Raw genomic sequence first — 19,752 nt, 5'->3', positions numbered from 1 at the left:
GTGTCTATTTTACAATAGTAGACAAGGGAAACTAATATTCATAAGGCAGTCAAGGATTTTAGTATTATTTACCCTCTTCAAGCTATACCCAGATCCCTGTATCCCAAAGCTCTGTTGTTCCAAGGTTGAGTATGCATCACTATTTACCTCTGCCCCAGTCTTGTTTTGGCTAATGATGTGGATCATTTCCACTGTCTCTTTTCAAAGGTGTAGTCAATTTGGTTTCTGTGTATTCCATCTGGTGAGGCCATGAGTATAGTTATATTTTATGTTGTTTAAAAAAATGTATTTGCAATGAATTAGTCATTGGTCTTGCTAAATTCTATCATATGAACTCCAACATTGTTTCTTTTACCAAGACCATATTTTCTAACCGCTGATCCTTCTTCTTTGTTTCCAACCTTTGCATTCCAGTCTTCAGTAATTATCACTACATCTTGATTGCATGTTTGATCAATTTCAGACTGAAGAAATTGGTAAAATTCTTCAATTTCATCATTACTGGCTTTACTGGTTGGTGTGTAAATTTGAATAATAATGGTATTAACTGGTCTTCCTTGTAGGCATATGGATATTATCCTATCACAGACAACATTGTACTCCAAGACAGATCTTGAAATGTTCTTTTTGATAATGAATATAACACCATTCCTCTTCAATTTGTCATTTCCTGCATAGTAAACCATGTGATTGTCAAATTCAAAATGGCCAACACCAGTCTATTTCAGCTTACCAATGCCTAGGATATAGATGTGTATGGGCTTCATTTAATTTTTGACAATTTCCAATTTTCTTAGATCCATCCTTTTTATAGTCCATGTTCCAATTATTAATGGATGTGTACAGCTGTTTCTCTTCATTTTGAAATGTGTCCCAGAAAATGAAGGTCCTAAAAGCTTTACATCATTCGTCTCATCATGGTTAACACTACTTTGAGGAGGTAGCTCTGCCCCAGTCATATTTTGAGTGCTTTGCAACCTGGAGGGCTCATCTTCTGGCACTGTAGCTGACAGTATTCTGGTACTTTTTATCAGTTTCAATATTCAGTGTTTTGGTGCTATATGACAATATTCCACTGCTATTCATAATGTTTTCAGTGACTAAATATTCAGAAGTAATCTGTTAATCCTTTGTCCTTGTCTATATGAGTCTGGAAGCTCAACTGAAACCTGTCCACCATGGATGACCCTACTGGTATTTAAAATACCTCTGGCATAGTTTCCAGAATCACAACAACATGCTAGCCACCACAGTATGACAAGCTGACAGACAACATATATATGTATATATGTTGTTAAATGCAGTCGAGTCATTTCTGAATCATAGTAACTCTTTATAGGGTTTCTGAAGAGTGGTTGGTGAGTTTGAACCACTGACTTTGCATTTCAAACAGACTTTGAGGTTGAGTGCACCACACTAGGACTATTTTAGGATAAGTACTCGACCTCAAGGTCAGTTTGAAATGCTAGGTCGGCAGTTCAAATTTACCAGCCAATCCTCAGAAACTCTAGAGTCACTATGAGTTGGAAGGGACTCGACATCATGTAGCAACAATAAATACAACAAAATATATGCAATCTTAATAATTTCCACATAATTTAGTGATACTGATTACATTCTTCAATTCCTCCTTTCTCCTTGTTGCAAAGTGTCGTGGAGTGGGTTCTGACTTACAGCAACCCTGTATAGGGTTTCTGAGAATGTAAATCTTTGCGATAGCTGAGACTCTCATCTTTCTTCCTCGGAGTGGCAGGTAGGCTCCAGTCGCTGACCTGGTGATTCACAGTCCAGTGCTTAGCCTACACAGTCACTGTGTTCACCATTTATTACTTGGTAACCATTATAATTATTTCCTCTATGTTTGCATACTTTTTATAAGTGAAATAACACAGTATTTGTGAATGACTTATTTTGCTCAGCATGATGTTCCCACGTTTATTCATATTGTTCCATGTTTCAGGGCTTCATTTCTCCTTATTTCTGGGTAATATTCAATTGTGTGCATATACTGCATTTTGTTTATTCACTCGTCTGTTGATGGATATTTCAGTTGTTTCTACTCTGGCTACTGTAAAAAATGTTTCAATGAACACTGTTGTACAGGTGTGTGTTTATGCTCCTGTCTTCACTTTTTCAGGATTGGGATTGCTGGATGGTATAGTTAGGTTTTTGCAGAACTGACACACTGTTTCCACAGTGACTTAACCATTTTACATTCCCTCCAGCAATGAATGAGGGTTTCATTTCTTCACAGTCTTGAGTTTTTCCATTTAAAAAACTCATTTTCATTATAATAGATGTGAGATGGTGTCTCAATGTCATTTTGAGTTACATCTCTCCTGGTAGGGTCAGCATTGGAGTGCTAATCACTAGGTTGGCAGTTCAAACCCTCCAGCCGCTCCTTGGAAACCCTATACAGGGTCACTATGAATCAGAACTGACTCAACAGTACATACCAACAACATAGGCTAATGATGTAAGCACCTTTTCATGTACTTGTTGGCTGGTCACATATTCTCTTGTGCTAAAATGTCTATTCAAGTTCTGTGCCCATTATTTTTGATTGGATGATTTGTGTTTTTGATGTTAAGTTGTAGAGTTTAAAAAAAAAAATTATTTTTAGATAGTTGACTTTTATTAGATATATAAGTTGTCTTTTCACTTTTTGATACAGTGTATTTTCATTGCTTGTATACTTCCACTCTGTACTCTTTGAGGGCAGTGTCATTGTTACCCAGCTATGCAGTCTATAGAATACCCCAAACAATATTTATACATAGATCTACTCTATGCATGTTTTTTGAATGCATGAATGTAGTTGTTTGCTTTCTAAAGTGTAAATATTTTGCTTCTTTCAGACAGAATTCCTTGATATAAGCCAGCTGTCTTTTATTCGTGATTTGGGACCAAAGGGCATGTAAGTTCTGGTGTGGAAGCTTTCAAGAGGAGTGTGAAAAGTTGATAAGCAGTAGCATTTGTTTTATCAGCATGCTTGGTGATAGAGCTCCCCTGACTTTACCAGGAGTTTATTTATACAAAACAAAGCATCTTGCTATAATTAGCAACAATAGCAACTGCTTCTACCTCTTTCTCATTTGTTTATAGCACAGCTTGCCTCTCATCAACAGTGAATTTTTTAATACATGTAGCAATTTTGATGTGGAACAATGATTTAAAAATAACATATATGAAATATTAGGATACCTTCCTTTAATGACTTATAAAAGTCTACTATTACCTCATTTCTGATGATTATTTTTAAATAATAGTGTACAAAATATGTTATTTAACAAAATTGGAATTTACTTAATGAAGACTTTTCTGCTCAATATTAGAGTTTGCTATTATAAACAGCTAAAGTTTAAAATTACATGATAATATAACATTGAGAAATTTGAGGGTGAAGAAGGAATACTATGTGAGAGTGAGATGTCTTATTTAGTCACATGTAAGTAGCCTGTACCAGTTAAGTGTAGGATGGAAAATTGAAGATGGGTTCATTTCATGTCTCTTTCAGAGAAGGTATGATAATGAAAAGATCTGGAGGACACAGGATACCAGGCTTGAATTGCTGTGGTCAGGGAAGAGCCTGCTACCGATGGTCAAGAAGGTAGGATTTCTGAGTTTTGTGTGTTTGCTTATTTTAATCAGTTGGGTATTTGGAGAGGTTTTCCATATTAATTTAAAATTATAAATCCTTTCATAACCATGGAAGAAAAAATTTTAATTATATTTTTAAGTTCCAAATTTTAACATTCACTCTAATATTCTACCCCAAACCGGACGGTATAAAAGGCAACTCTGTATGGGGTTTCCAAGGAGCAGCTGGCGGATTTAAACTATTGACCTTGTGGGTCAAACGGACCTTGTGGTCCAGTGCTTATCCTACAGTGCCATACTAGGACTCCAAGAAAATTTTTATAAACAAAAATTTCAGTGATTCATAGGACTGGAAAAAAAAAAAGGGTCAGTAAAGAAGATTAACAAAAGGCTAGTAAACATATGAAAGGATGCTCAGCAGCATCAGTCCTTCACAAAGTGTAAACCAAGCACAATGAGTTACAACTTCACATCTCCTAAGAGGGCTACGATAAGAAAGAGGAACAATGACAAGTATTGGTGACAATGTGGAGAAATGGAAGTGCTCCTCATACTTTGCTGGTAGAAATGTGAAATGGAATAGCCACTTTGGAAAGCAATCTGCCATTACCTCAGAAAACTAAACTTAGAGTTATCAGTTTCCCCAGCAATGCCTTTACTAGAATATTGAACACATATATCTGCAACAAAACTTGTACATAAGTGTTCATAGCAGTGTTATTGCTAATAAATAAAAAGAATAAATAACCCAAATGTTCACCAGCTTATTTTATTTTTTTAATTCGGTATATTCTTACAATGGAGTATCATTCAGACACATAAAGGAATGTAGATTGCTAGTGGATATCAGATGTCTTTGGGGGATAATGAAAATATGTTAGAATTAGAAGAGGTGATGGCTACACAACTTTGTGAATATACTAAAAAAAACACTGAATTATATATTTTAAAAGGTTCAGTTTTATGGTATGTGAATTATATCTCAATAAAAGGTAAAAAGTTTTAAATTTTAATTTAAAAAGAATGAACTACTGAAACATGCTACTACATGAATGAACCTTGAAAATATTAAGCTAAGTGACTCAAGCTGGACAGATAAGTCCACACATTGTATGATTACATTTACATCAGATTTCCAGAATAGGCAAATCCATAGAGACAAAAAGTAGATGAATGGTTTCCAATATCTGGGGGAAGTGAGAGTGGAGAGTGGGGAGTAACTGCCAATGGGCACAGGGTTTCTTTGGAAGTGGCAAAATATTCTGTAATTTTATAGTGGTGGTGGTTGCATAATTTTGTAAATATATTAAAAAACACTGATTTATAGTCCTAAAAAAATAAAACAAAACAGAAATATTGGTCAGCCATCTGAGATAAGAACTTTAGATTTGCATTTGTAGGAATGTATATTATGGTATGTTTTAGACAGAGAACTTTAATTCATATCTTTGTTGCCCTAACTAAGGACTCCTTGTGGAGCAGTATTCTCATCTGGCCCTTATATATGTCCTCAAAACATTTATAGCAATGTTTTGCATATAAAAACCCATAAATATTTGTTATAATTCACTGGGATTTTGAAAAATACTCTTTAATCATTTAACTTGAAAATAAAAATATATTTCCCCACTTTGTAAATGTATAAAGATAGAATTGAACTATTCCCAACCAAAACAAACCTACTGCTGTCAAGTCCATTCCAAGTCATGGAGGCCCTATAGGACCAGGGAGAACTGCTCCATAGACTCGAAATCTCTGTGGATCAGAGTGCCTCATCTTTCTCCCAAGGAACAGCTGATGGATTAGAATTTTCCTGCTTTCAATTAGAAGCCCAGTGATTAGCCCACTGTGCCATCACGGCTCCTTAGAATTGAGCTAAGTGTGTATGAAAAGTATATGTATTTTTGTAATGAACTGGACTGCAAAGTTAGTTTGAACCTTAAGGTTGGCGGTTCAAACATACCAGCAGCTCCCTGGAAACCCTATACAGAGTCGCTATGAGTCAGAACCGACTCAGTGTCACTTAACAATAAAAACAGCATACCTTTAAACATTCTTGTTTTAAATTATACCACCAGTAAAATTGTAAAAAATCCATTAAGACTATAGCAACTCAGAAAATTAGATAGGAACTTTAGAGGGCAACAGTGTTAATCCAGGAGGAACAACTCAAAAAATGAGGATGAGAATGTTATACAACACAAAGAATGTAATGAGTGTCATAGAATTGTCCATGTAGAAACTATTGAATTAGTGCGTATTTTGCTGGGTATGTTTTCAACAATAATATAAGACCAATCATTAAAAACAAAAACAGACATTCTTTCTTTATTCTTATTAAATGTTTTTATTTGGGATTGAGTGAAAGTTTACAGGGCATATCATCAGCTTCACATTCAACCATTCATATAGCTTGTTTCATTACATTGATTATTATCCCCTCCATATATCATCAGTTAACAGTGTTTCTCTCTATCCTCTTTAGCTTTTTTTTTTTTTTTGGGGGGGAGGGGGCGGGGGGAACTTGCCTTTTTGGAATTTACAGTCTCGGCTTTTAGGGAAGGTTTTTACATTTGTCTGTGGATATCCAGGGCTCATATATGAGATTACTAACAAGCATTACTGAATAATCAGATCAGGGACAGTTTGCTATGTCTTGTTGTTGTTGTTATGTGCCATCAAGTCTAGGTGGCTAAAGTCTGATCCTCAGAGCCTATAGTTTGGATGGTCAACAATGCTTGGGCCCACAAGGTCTTGACCTCCTGACTGGGTCTGCACGGTCTGCATCAGATTCCCCCTTATTTATTGTTTGTTTAAGGGACAGACATTCTTTTTAAACAACACATTTACTGAGCAATTTCTCTCCACCTGGTAAGGGACCAGAGATACTGTTTCTTCTCCCAAGTAATATCTTAAAATAAAGAGAGATACAGATGCTCAGAAATAAACTTAGCATTTACATTACTGAACAATGAATTAATTGTTTTATACAGTGACAATGTCTGAATTAGTTTTTAAACCTCTGGAATCCATTCATGCAACCAATAGTTAGGTGGATAGTTTTTTGCCTGAAGACTTGTTTAGGCTGCCCTAGAATTAGTCTAGGCAGCGAGCCTAGAATTGTCCTGGGTATGAGAGACATTCTGTAGTCTCATGGGTCTCACTTTTGAATGGGGGAGACAGACCATAACCAAGCTGACCAATAAATCATTTCAGATAAGAAAGAAAATACTGTGTAGAAGCTAAAGCAGGGTAGTGTGATGGAGTAAGGGCAAGGGTACAGACGATAGATTTTTCTAGATTGTTAGGGAAAGCCTTGATAAGGAGGAACATTAAAGCAGACAGTTGATTGGCAAGAATGGACCACCTATGGGAGGAGCTGGAAGCAACATTTTCTAGGTAGAACAGCAAATTTAGAGTCTGAAAGAAAATCAAGCTTGGCAAATTTGAGAAACAAACAAGCCAGCAGGGTCAGAGACAGCAATAAAAGATGAAGCCGAGAAGGCTCTGGCCAAAGTGAAGAATTTCAATGTACTTCAAGTGGTTTTTAGCAATGCAGAGATTTAATGATTTGTTTGCTCAGGAAAGTGGATAAAGAGAGAAGCAGGGAAAGCAGATAGGAAATGGCTGCAGTTAACCAGTGAGAAGGAATGGGTCTGATCTGGTGATGTGGCAGTATGTAAGATGTTAGGAAGTCAATATTTTTTTTTTACTTCTAAATACTTTCTTAAGTGTTGGACAAGAAGGAAGAGGGAGAGACTGGAATAAAGGATGATTCCTGGGTAAGAATGTGTGAATTTGGATGATGCTTGAGCCATTTACTGAAATAACAAAACTGTTCGAGGAGCAGACTGACTGGGTGGGAATCAGAGTTCTATTTTTCAAAATTCCAAATTCTTATGGATGCCCAACTTTCTGGAGTCATGGAGGCTGGATCAATTTCTGAAACTGTTGCCCTGAAATAATCTTTAAGCTTTCAAAAATATCCCCTGAAGTCTTTGCCAAAATAACTTATTTTAAAGAATTGTCTACGTGGGATTCAATTGACAAGATCAATTTGAAAGGTCAGAGAAGAAGCTTAGGGGCCACTGAGTTCATGTTGATGGGAGAGTCAGAATGGCTGTACAACCTGAAGTGTATAATCAAAGTTACTAAATTGTACATGTAGAAATTGTTGATTTGGTATATTTTTGCTGTGTATCCTTTCAAGCACAATAATAACAGTAACAAAAGAGTTTGGCCATTGGAAGACAATTTTATATACTTCTCTATATTCATAATCGTATCTACATTTCTATATCTGTATATCTCTACCACAATTTAACTCCTCTTTATTTGACCAAAAACTAGGAGAAGGGAGTGATCCCTGGAATTGATGTTCTGACTTGCTTCCTATCACTCATTCATTCACGATTCATTAAATGTCTTCTGTTGATGAGCTGGGCTAAATGCTGGGGATAAAGCTATATCCAAACATAGCAGGGGCTTGCCTACAAGAGAACACAGAGGGGCATGGCAAAGAGGACAAATGTTGGGTCAGATGAACCAGATTCTGTGCTTGACTTCTTCTACCTATGATTTAATCAAATTATTTAAGCTAGCTAAAACTGTGATGCCTTGAATTTACTTAATATGGCATTTCTATCAAGATTCTTCTTATTTCCCACCAACTGATTAGGTGAGACCATGCAAATAAGGTATACAGAACTCTTTAATGTGCTGGATTGCAAAGTTGATTTGAACTGCAAGGTTGGTGGTTCAAACTCACCAGCCACTCCTCAGAAAACCTACACTGGGTCACTATGGGTCGGAAGCCACTCCACATCACTTTACAGTAACAACAAATGTTGGGATTGGTTAGTTTTTCCCTCCAGCTAGACTTAAAAGGAGCCATCTCAGAAGCAGGGACAGTTGATTTCAGGACCATCAAGAAGCAAGAGCAAGAGTGGGGCATAACACAGCAAGAGGTGGTGGCAAGAAGTGACAGCCGAGGCAGTGGCATGGAGAGACAGAGAACTGTGGGCTCTAGTGGACTATGGACTGTGTAAAACTGAGTGCCTACAGGCAGGAAACTAGTTACACAAGGTGCCCTTTGGGTATTAATAAACTGACTAAAAGAGCTTTGTAACACTTGCTGGAGCAGGGCAGAGGCCAAGGGACCACATCGCTTAGAGGCAAAGACTACAGTGAGGCATGCCTGCAATATGGCAGACAAGAGACATTTCTGACTGGGGAACTGCTGCGTCCTGAGTTGGTTTTGATCCTCACTTGTACTCTGTTCACTTCCCTAATAAACCCCATTATCATTCATATTATCTGTGAGTTCTGTGTGGCCATTGCAATGGATTAACAAACCCAGATGTGAAGCAGAGAGTGCTATGGGAGGCATGGTTGGTGTCAGAATAGGTACAGAAGATTGTAGGGTAGAAGCATGTCTGATTTCCACTTCATAGGAATTGCCCTTGGGCTGACTTTGAGTTTGATTCTCTTTCCCCCTTGTGAAGCCAGGGTAAGTCAGACATGGCACCTACATGGTTTTTCTACTGTTCTTTTATAGAACAAAGTCTTCCCCCACTGGTTTTCAAATGGTAGATACTAATCATAATAAATACCTTCTTCATAAGGTTGACAGAAGAATTGAATGAAATAGCATATGTGAAGCATGAAGACTACTTGGACATGGGGTAGGAAGAAGAGACTAGAATGAACAAGATATAGCTATAATTCCTGGTGTGGTGATGTCGAATCAGCACTGCACCATGAACCCCCATATCTTCAGTTCAAACCCACTACTTGCTCCTTGGAAACCCTATAGAGGGTTGTTATGAATTAGAACTGACTCAACAGTGCTTAACAACAACAATTTAACAGTTAGGAGTTAGTAGCAAAATAAAAATAGCAATGTTGCTTCTTTTCTTCAAACCACTCAGAAAGAATGATGCAGAAGAGGCTATGATGTAATGAAACCTGCATTGTAATACCATCACAAATAGTAGTATAGATGGGAGATCTCTTGTTAGAATAGACCAGAATTTCAGTTGCTTAAGAACAAGAGAAGTTTTAATAGTTCACATTTATTGGTGCCAGGTATTGTGCTAAGCAATTTACATGAATTATGCCAATGAATCTTTGCAAACATTTATGGGCTTAGCATTTCTGTTATCCTCACTGCATAGATTTGGACCTCAGGCATGATTTCTCAATACAGCAGGGCTACAGCTTATACCCAGGGAGGCTGACTGCAGAGTAGCAGCTTAACTACTGTGCAGCCTCTGCTGACTACCATATGTAGCCTCTTGTTAAAGAAAAAACATAATATTGTCAAAAAAAAAAAAAAGGCAAGAACATTTTTTTGACCATTATGATAGGGTTCTCATTGGCTGATTTTCAGAAAAGATTATCATATTATTTTAAATTTAATCTGGAGTCTCTGCTGAGACCTGTTCAGTATCATAGCAACATGCAAGCCTCCACTGACAGACATGTAGTGGCTACCCAGGAAGTTGGCAGGGAAATAAATGCGAGTCTTCTACAACTTGTTTTGGTGTTTAGTGCCGTCGAGACGATTCCGACTCATAGTGACCCTGTATAGGGTTTCTAAGGCGCGGCTGGTGGGTTTGAACTGCAGAGTTTGTGATTAGCAGTCCAATATTTATCCTTCAGCACCAGACTAGAAAAATTATACCATGAATTGTTGTTAAAAAGATCACGTCATCATTGTTAAATACATCATTGTATTCAGTTTTCAAAATCCATCTGTGAGTGCTAAACAACTGCATATAACCAAGCTGCCTGTGGTGATGTAGGATAAACACTGCACCACAAGGTCGGTTTGAACCACATGGTTCAAACCACCAGTCACTTCTCAGAAACCCTATACAGGGTTGCTATGATTTGGAACCAACTCAACATCACTTAACAACACATTGAAGGGGGTAGGGTGTAAGTGAGCAAGGAACCGTGTACACAGGATGTGGTGTGAAAGACATTACTGACCCAACAATACATCCATTCATCTCCTTCCAGTCACTAAGCAAGGCTTATAGCCTATGCATGGCCTCTATGCAAACTGGAGAATTGCCCCATTCCTGTAGGGTAAGGCAGCCCTCTCCAGAGCCCTCCTTCCGCAGGGGTGCAGGGCAAATTGTGGTCCTCTCCTGGAGGCCTGTTTGTAGCCATTGGTCCTGGTGGGGATGCCTTGAGCCTGTGCTCTCAGGAGCATTCCAGAGATTTATTTTTTAATGCCAACAGTGGGAGCTGGTTATACCTACACAGAGGTCATCCTATGTCATCCCATTCCTTATGGCAAGTGTGGAGCCGAGTTGGCTTTGAGGCCAGTCAGGCGTATTTGACTTCCAGGTAGGCTAGATCACACGTCTGGCCTGTTGGACTTTCTTTCCAGACTTTCTACCCTACCAGATGTGGTTTTCAAAGCCTTAGGCTCCTTTCCCAGTTAGCAACATAGCACACCAGCACTCTGGGCCTTTGCCACACTGTCTTCTCTCTCGCTTGCATCAAGAACTGAGCTGGAAAAACAGACTGCTACTAGCAAAGCAGCTATAGCAGATGTATGATCCAGCTACTTGCTTTTAACCAGGCTTTAGTGTCAGGCAGCTACTTAGCTCAGAATCACTGAGTTACCCTTTGGTGTACCCTTTGATGGCATGACCTTGCTATTGATCTTGAATATTGTTATAAGAATTCTTATTAAATGTATATTTTCTTTATTTGCTGAAAATTGTCCTGGTGTGGTGCTGTAGGATAAGCACTGTTTAAACCCACAAGTTGATCTTTTTTTTGTTTTGTTTTTTCAGTTTTTGTGTGTGAATTGAGTGAAAGTTTACAGGGCAGATCATCAGTTTTACATTCAACAAATAATATCTTTGTTTCATTACAATGATTATAATCCCTCCTTGTATCATCAATTAACAGGATTTCTCTCTATTCATTATAGCTCTTTTTAAAACAAAAAAACCACTTAGGCATACATAATAATTTACACCACCAAAGGGCACATTCTGCAAGTCTGCCTCCTGGCTGCCAGCTCTAAATCCCTCTAATTCCATGAATTTAAAGTCCTCAGCTGCTCCCTCTCTCCATGTTCCCACCTCTCCCTCCATCTCTGGTGTCGCTGCTTCTCGGGATGGCGTCCTGCATTCCGCTTGTGCTCTTCTCCGTTGATGGTTTTAGGGTCCTCTGTTTCTGGACTGTAAGATGAACTGCTCCCCCAATTTTGTTATAAAACTTCTACCTTTACAATGGTGACACTCGCAATATGTCATGATAACTATTACTCACTGTTGAATCATAAGAATCTTATCCCCATCTCTTTTCACCAGACCCACTTAGACAAGATGAAAACTATTCAGTGGGGACTCTATCTTCCACTGCACACTTTAAAACTGTATTCCCTCTTGAAAACTTGTAAGCCAGTTACTTCGTGCCTTTATTGCCCCCTCATTTTTGGTAGCTAATGTCTAAGTTGCCCATCCCTTTCTACCCTGTGTACAGAGAAGATAGCACTGATACTTGATGTGATGACTCCTTCCCTCTATGTTGGTATTTTGAGCTAGTACATCCATGAGTATAGGTCAAGTTCATAAAATTTTAGCAATTTACCCTCATTTCCTTATCAAAAATTATTATATTATTTATTTTTATCTTCCTCTAGTCTAGTTCTGATTATCAAACCATCGAGGCTAGGTCAAATGGGTACTGTCGGCAAGTTTGGGTGTTCTTGTGCATCTCCCTTCATTTCATATTAGCTGGATGCTTTACTCTCAGTTCTAACCTTCCGTGGCTATGTGCTTTTCCATGGACTCAGGGGTCCCCAGGTCTCACCACACTTGGACCAACCAGCCCTTCCTCTTCTCTCTCTCATCTCCAAGTCAATGGGAGTCTATGGAACGTGGTTGAACTCAGCCCATTACTTCATTGCTGCCTTTCCCCCTCTTCTACTCACCAGTGGACCAAGGTGGTCACCAGATAGCTTACATGACTGATCATGTGTTCCCTTTGAGTTTCAGTCTTAGAGGGAGGTTGTCCTGAAGGGAACTGATTGCTTGCCTTGATGGCTTCCTGGCGAACAACATGATGATGCTTGTAGTAGCCAGTCAGACTGACATTTTTGTTTTGGGTTTTTCCTGATGATCTTTCTTTGAAGATATATCTTCTGTTGCTGTAGCTGTTCCAGGCTGGTCTGTTTGTCCTTCCTAGTGGGAATGTCCCACCTCATAAGGTTCTGCATGGAGCTCAGGATTCCACTATGGTTCTATACATTGCAAAGGTTCCGCAAGAGGCCTAATTCACTGGGCAAGTTTTAGAACCCCTTTTAGGTATTCCAGTCAGTTATAGGCTGAAGACAGGCTTACAAGTTTTCTGTAATTATGTGTTCTGATGTTCCTTTCTATCCCATTCAAGTGTCTATTTTATAATAGTAGACATAAAAACTAATATTCATAAGACAGTCAAGCATCTTAGTATTATTACCTCTCTTCAGTCTATGCCTTGATCTCTGTATCACAGAGCCCTGTTGTTCCAAGTTTGAGCATGCATCATTATTTACCTCTGTCCCATTTAACCCTTGCAAACCTGTCTCAGTGTTCCCTTATCTACCTTTTTCTTCCACCCACTCCCCTTCTTATGTATTGCCCTCCCCAAGACCCGAACTATGATGTGTCTGCCCCCTACCCTGTACTCTACCATTGCTTCCCTCCACTTCCCGCAAGTCTCCCACTCCACCGCCACTGGTAAGTAACAACCTTTTTTTCCCCCCTTTTAATATGGATATCTTTTCTTAAGCTTTTACAATAATGGTCGTATGCAGTATTTCTCCTTTTGTGGCTATTTTCACTCAGCATATTGTCCTCAGACTTCATCCATGTTATGTGGTGGCTTGCAGCTTCCTTGTTATTCAAGGTAGTATAATATTCCATTGTGTTTATGTACCAGCTTTTGTTTATCCATTCTTCCACTTAGGCTGTCTCCATCTTTTTGCTATTGTGAATTGCGCTGCTGTGAACATTGGTGTGCATATATCTACTCGTGTTAAGGCTCATATTTCTTGTGGGTAAATACCAAGTAGAGGAATTGCTGGATCATAAGGTATTTCTGGTAGTGTAGTGGTTACGAACCAGGCTGCTAACCTCATGGTCTGCAGTTCGAAACTACCAGCTGTTCCATGGGAGAAAGATCAGGCTTTCTGCTCCCGTAAAGATTTACAGCCTCTGAAACCCTGTACAGGGTCGCTATGAGTCGGAACCGACTCCACGGCACAAAACAACAACAAGGTAGTTCTATTTCCAACTTTCTGAAGAAGGCCATACTATTTTCCAGAGTGTTTGGACCATTTTGCAATCCCACCAGCAATGTAAGAGGATCCCAGTCTCTCCCCATCCTCACCAGCATTTGTTATCCTCTGCATTTTTGAACTTTGCTGTTATTGCTGATGTGAGATGATATCTCATTGTTGTTTTGATTTGCATCTCTCTAATGGCTAATGGGAGTCCTGGTGTGGTGCTGTTGGCTAATGCATCAGACTGCAATGTCATTTGAACTGCAAGGTCGGTAGTTCAAGCTCACCAGCTGCTCCTTGGAAACCCTATCCAGGGTCACTATGGGTCAGAATCGTCTTGATGGCACTTAACAGCAACAACAATAGTTAATGATTGTGAATATTTCTTCATATGTTTTTGGCTGCCCAAATCTCTTCCTTGGTGAAGTGTCTGTTCATGTCCTGTGCCCATTTTAAATTAGTTTTTTTGTCTTTTTCTTGTAGAGGTGTTGTATGTTCCTATAGACTAGAAATTAGACCTTTGTCTGGTATGTCTTTGCAAAATATTTTTTCCCATTCTGTGGGCTCCCTTTTTGTTCTTTTGGTGAGATCCTTTGATGCACGTAAGTTTCTAAGTTTTAGAATGTCCCAATCATCTATTTTGTCTTTTTTGTTTGTGTAATTTTCAAAATGTTTGGTAGTCTGTGTGTGCCCTGGATTAGAGCCCTTAAATTTGTCCCTATTTTTTTCATTGATGACCATTATAATTTAGGTTATATCCAGTGCTATATTAAAATATATAATTAAATTTTTGAAAAAATAATAATTTTAAAACACTTGCTACTTGTTAACATTTTTATGAAAAAAATAGCTGTTGTAAAACAAAATTGAGAAGAGTGACATTTTATAACTTGCAAATGTGTTTTAATGTCTGCCTTAACTGAAAACAAGATACTCAGCTGTTTCTAAAATCTAGTGTATGTTGAGTTTAACACCCCCAGGGTAACCCCAGTTTTAAAAGTCAGTAAAATATAACATAGTTATCATAGATTTCTATTAAATAGCGACTTCCAATTGTACATTTACAGGATGTGTTATATTCATTAGTTCTATAAGGTGGAGCCACCTAGAGCACTTCACCTTGTCTGATTTGTGATATCTGGTGTGGTGCTGCAGGCTAATACACTGGATTGCAAGATTGGTTTGAACTGAAAGGGAAAGTCGGCAGCTCAAGATTGCCTTGAAGCTCCTTGAAAACTTTGTACAGGGTCACTCTATGGGTCAGAAGTGACTCCATGGCACTTAACAACAACAACAACCCTTTGTTACTTTATTTATTTATTTACCGATTCACCCGATCATTACAACTGTAGGTAAATATCAATACATTGTGTTATATGCAGCATGGTGAAGTGACCTTTTGTGTTCATTTCAACTCTGTCCCTTCTTTTCTCTCTCTTGTTCTTCCCACTGTTAATGTCATGACTATCACCTGCATTCTTACTACACCATTAGTGATCATGACATCACCCAGGAGCTGCTCAGGAATGCAGAATGGCAGGCCCTGTCCCAGACCTACTAATCAGAGTGCTCATTTTACAGGATCCCCAGGTAACACCTATGAACACTAAAGTGTGACAGCTCTTCTAGATTATTGGGGTAGCATGCTAACCTGCTATATTGTGTTCCTATTTGTTCTTTATACATTTCTTTCTCAAACATGGCTCCAAAGATATTATTTTCCTGCTTCCATACCCAGTTATGAAATCCATTTATTTATAAGCACCTGGATAGTTTTGTTAAAAGCACATATTACCAGGCCTTTCCATTGATTTAATGGGCTTGGGGTGGGGCCAGGAATATTTTATTTTTAACATACTTCACAGGAGATTCCAGTGACCAGAAAGTACCCATACATGATATAAAGTGAGCTGCCTTAGTGTGGACTTCAGGCACACCTTAGTGTGGCCTTTGTCCTCCTGCCTGCTCTTCTCTTGCTACACTGAGGCTGAGTACGGCAAACTTCTCCCAGCACACAGAGCATCTCTTTCCCTCAGTGTCTGTGCTAACGCTTCCCTTCATGTGTAGTGCCCCACAGGCTGTACTTGGGATTCTCTGTGGTCTCCCTCACACAACACTTCTGGAGAATGGCACTGGTTCCTCCTCGCAGTACTAAAAACTCACTCTTCGTAGCACCCATGACTTTTTTGCTTTTCCCTTCCAGTACCCATCCCATTCTGCCTTGATTTATCATTATTTGTGCCCATACAACATTTTTTTTTCATTGTAGAATACATATAAACATTGTATTACATATGTAAATATGTATATGTAGTATTGTTGTGGTTGTTAAGTACCATATGTGAGGGAGCCTGAATGCAGCTATTTTGAGACCAACTGCCATAACTCTCTTAAAAGTCTATTTTCCTTAAGTTTTAATTTCCCGTTGCCTCCAGTTAGCCCCTTCTAAATTCCATCCCCAGGCAATACCTCACAAAAGCCCATTTCCTTCATAGCTAATACCACCCAAGCTCCACCCACTGGCAAGACCCCATAAAAACCCAAAGTCTGTAAGAGAGGATGCTTCTGACCCTGGTCAGTAAGCCCCTGGCAGGTTTGTCTTGAATAAATCTGTCTTTGCTGTTAAGTGGCATGCTCCGTCTCTTTTCTCTGTTGACTCTCTCTCTATCTAAATATCTCTCTCTGTATATGTATGTATGTATATGGAGCTCTGGTAGCGTAGTGGTTACGAATCGGGCTGTGAACCGCAAGGTCAGCAGTTCGAAACTACCAGCTGTTCCGCGGGAGAAAGATGAGGCTTTCTGCTCCCGTAAAGATTTACAGCCTTGGAAACTTTGTACAGGGTCGCTATGAGTCGGAACCGACTCCACGGCACACAACAACAACAATATATATATATGGAACTTGGGTGGTGTTAGCTATGAAGGAAATGGGCTTTTGTGAGGTTTTGCCTGGGGGTGGAATTTAGAAGGGGTTAACTGGAGGAAACGGGAAATTGAAACTTAAGGAAAATAGGCATTTAAGAGAGTTATGGCGATTGGTCTCAAAACAACAACAACACACACACACACACACATATATATATGTTGTTGTTAGGTGCCATTGAGTCGGTACTGACCCATAGCGACCTTATGCATAGCGGAACGAAACACTACCCAATCCTGGGCCAACCTCACTACTGTTGCCACGCTTGAGTCCATCAATGCTGCCACTTGGCCAGTCCATCTCATTGGGGGTCTTCCTCTTTTTCTCTGACCCTCCATCTTAGTCAGCATGACATCCTTCTCCAGCAACTGCTCCCTCCTGACAATATGTCCGAAGTATGAGAGACGAAGTTTGGCCATCCTGGCCTCCAAGGAGCACTCTGGCTGCACTTAAACATATGTAATACATTGTAACTTTTTAATGTATACAGTTCAGTGACATTAATGGTTTTTATCATGTTGTTCAACCATTACTATTATCCATTTCTAAGTTTTCCCAACACCCTCTTACATATATATCTTGCCACACTGGCCTCCTAACATAACAGACTTCCATGTCTGCTATCTTTGTGCTACTTCCACCTCTCCCCTATGTTTCTAATTTTCTGTTAGGAAGCTCTTATGTACACATTGAATTGAATTGAAAAGTCTTTAAGAATTCTTGTCCTATTGAGTATCATTTATTAAAGGTTCTTAAACTATAAATAATTTGAAATTACCAACAGAATATGTAGAAAATTTGGATACTTAGTGAATTTTTCTAAAGGGATTTTACTTATTGTTAACCTTATTTGTCTCATGATAGTTTTTGTCAGCAACCAACAACCCATTCCACAATCTGACAACTGGCGAGCTAGTTATACATCCCTTGAGTACCACTGCTCATGTCTGGGGTTTCCTTCCAGGTTTTGTCTTTATTTTTTCGAGAGCTAATGAATTTCTTTTAATTCTTTGGTGTTAGCACTTCTTATAAAAACAAACTAGGAGCTTTTTTTTTTTTTGGAGTTTTTTTTTAGTGGATTAATTTTTTTAATTTACTTTATTATACAAAGCAATCGTCAAAAATATTTCTGAATATCATAATTCACCATGTTATTAGAGAAAACAAAAGTATTAAGATGGAGCAATAGGTCAGGCTGTACTGCATTAAACATGTTATAGCAACACAGAAGATGCTGCCATAGTAACCTGAACTTCATGCTTCAAACGAAAATAATGTATAAGCTCTTTTTTATGAGAAAATAAATATACATTGTCCCTTTTCCAGTACATGAAGAAAAACATAAGAAGAAAACAATTTCCATTTTATCCCCCTTCCTTCTTTTCCTTTCCTTTCTTGTCTTTTTAACTGTCATTCCTTCAGTCAAGTTGCATGTGTCTACACTCAAGTGTAGTCCTGGTGTGGCACTGTAGGATATGCACTGTTGGTTTGAACTGCAATGTGGGCAGTTCAAATGCACCAGCCATTTCTCAGAAACCTTTCATAGGGTTGTTATGAGTCAGAACTGACTCCACAAAACTGAATAACAACACTCTACTCAGTGAATAATTCTCCCTTCCTTCCCACCCTTGGTAACCAATATAGAAAGTGTATTATGAAATGAAAACCTTTTCTTGACTTTTTATAGTAATGATCTCATTTAATATCTGTCCTTTTGCAATCAACTAATTTCATTCAGCACAATGCCCCCCAGGTCCCACCATATTATTCAGGATTTTGCAGATTCATTGTTATTCTTCAATGTTGCATAATATTCCATTGTGTGTATGTACCAAAGTTTGGTCAACTATTCTTCTGCTGATGAATATCTATCTAGGCTGTATTGATCTTTTTGCTACAATGAATATGGGTGTGCATATACCTGTTTGTGTTACAGCTCTTATTTCATGAGGATATATATCAAATCCTGGTGTGGTGCTGTAGAATAAATGCAGCACTAGAAGGTTGGTTTGAACCGTAAGGTTGGCAGTTCAAACTCACCAACTGCTCCTTGGAAACCCTATAATGAGTCGCTGTGAGTTGGAACCAACTCAACAGCACTAAACAAGAACCCTTAATAATATACTAAGTAGAGAGATTGCTGGCTCATATGGTAGTTCTATTTCAACCTTCTGAAAAAGTGCTGTATCATTGTCCATAGTGGTTGCACCATTTGAGAGTCCCAACAGCAGTGTAGAAGTGTTCCATACTCTAAAACCTCTCCAGCGTTTGTTGTTTTCTGTGTTTTTAAACTCTATTATTAATGTTGGGGTAAGATGATATCTCATTGATGTTTTGATTTGCATCTCTTACGATTATTGATCAGGAGCATTTCTTCATATGCTTGTTGGGCTCCTGAATCTCTTCTTTGGTGAAGTGTCTGTTCATGTCCTCTGTCCGTTTTCATATTGGATTATTTGTCTTCGTCTTATATAGGTGTTGAAGTGTCTGATAAATTTTAGAATGCAGTTCCTTGTGTAATGTCATTGTCAAAAATTTGTTTTCTCAGTGTGTGGGCTCTCTTTTTATTCTTTTGGTGAAATCTTTTGATATTCACAGTAATATTTAAAAACCAAATTCCCCATGTAAAAAAAATTGAAATTATGTCTATAGTTTGTTAGAATGTTTACTTCAGACTCCTCATATAAATTTGTTCTTCTATTTCAGCAATTCAATACAATTTAAAAATACTGATTACCCTTTTACAGGTGGTTAATAGTGAAAGATTCCTTCTTACTGTACATGAAGCCAGACAATGGTGCTATTGCCTTCGTCCTGCTGGTAGATAAGGAATTCCAAATCAAGGTGGGGAAGAAGGAGACAGAGACTAAATATGGACTCCGAATTGATAATCTCTCAAGGTAGAAATTGAAAAGATTTTAAAAATATATATA

At 38.5% G+C, this 19,752-nt stretch overlaps 1 protein-coding gene across 2 annotated transcripts in view; it reads left to right on the top strand.

Moving 5' to 3' along the window:
• The window catches only part of PLD1 (phospholipase D1, phosphatidylcholine-specific), a 168,775-nt gene that overhangs the window by 20,489 nt on the left and 128,534 nt on the right, over positions 1-19,752 (top strand). For both annotated transcript variants that reach the window (XM_006861841.1, XM_006861840.1), the window contains exons 6-8: positions 2,859-2,917; positions 3,518-3,610; positions 19,567-19,719. In XM_006861841.1, the coding sequence (XP_006861903.1) occupies positions 2,859-2,917; positions 3,518-3,610; positions 19,567-19,719 (305 nt within the window). The remainder of the gene's footprint in view (positions 1-2,858; positions 2,918-3,517; positions 3,611-19,566; positions 19,720-19,752) is intronic.

The sequence above is a fragment of the Chrysochloris asiatica genome, unplaced genomic scaffold (genome assembly GCF_000296735.1).
Source record: "Chrysochloris asiatica unplaced genomic scaffold, ChrAsi1.0 scaffold00043, whole genome shotgun sequence".
Lineage (NCBI taxonomy): Eukaryota > Metazoa > Chordata > Mammalia > Afrosoricida > Chrysochloridae > Chrysochloris > Chrysochloris asiatica.
Note: the sequence above shows the minus strand (reverse complement) of the source record. Positions and strands in the feature narration are given on the sequence as shown.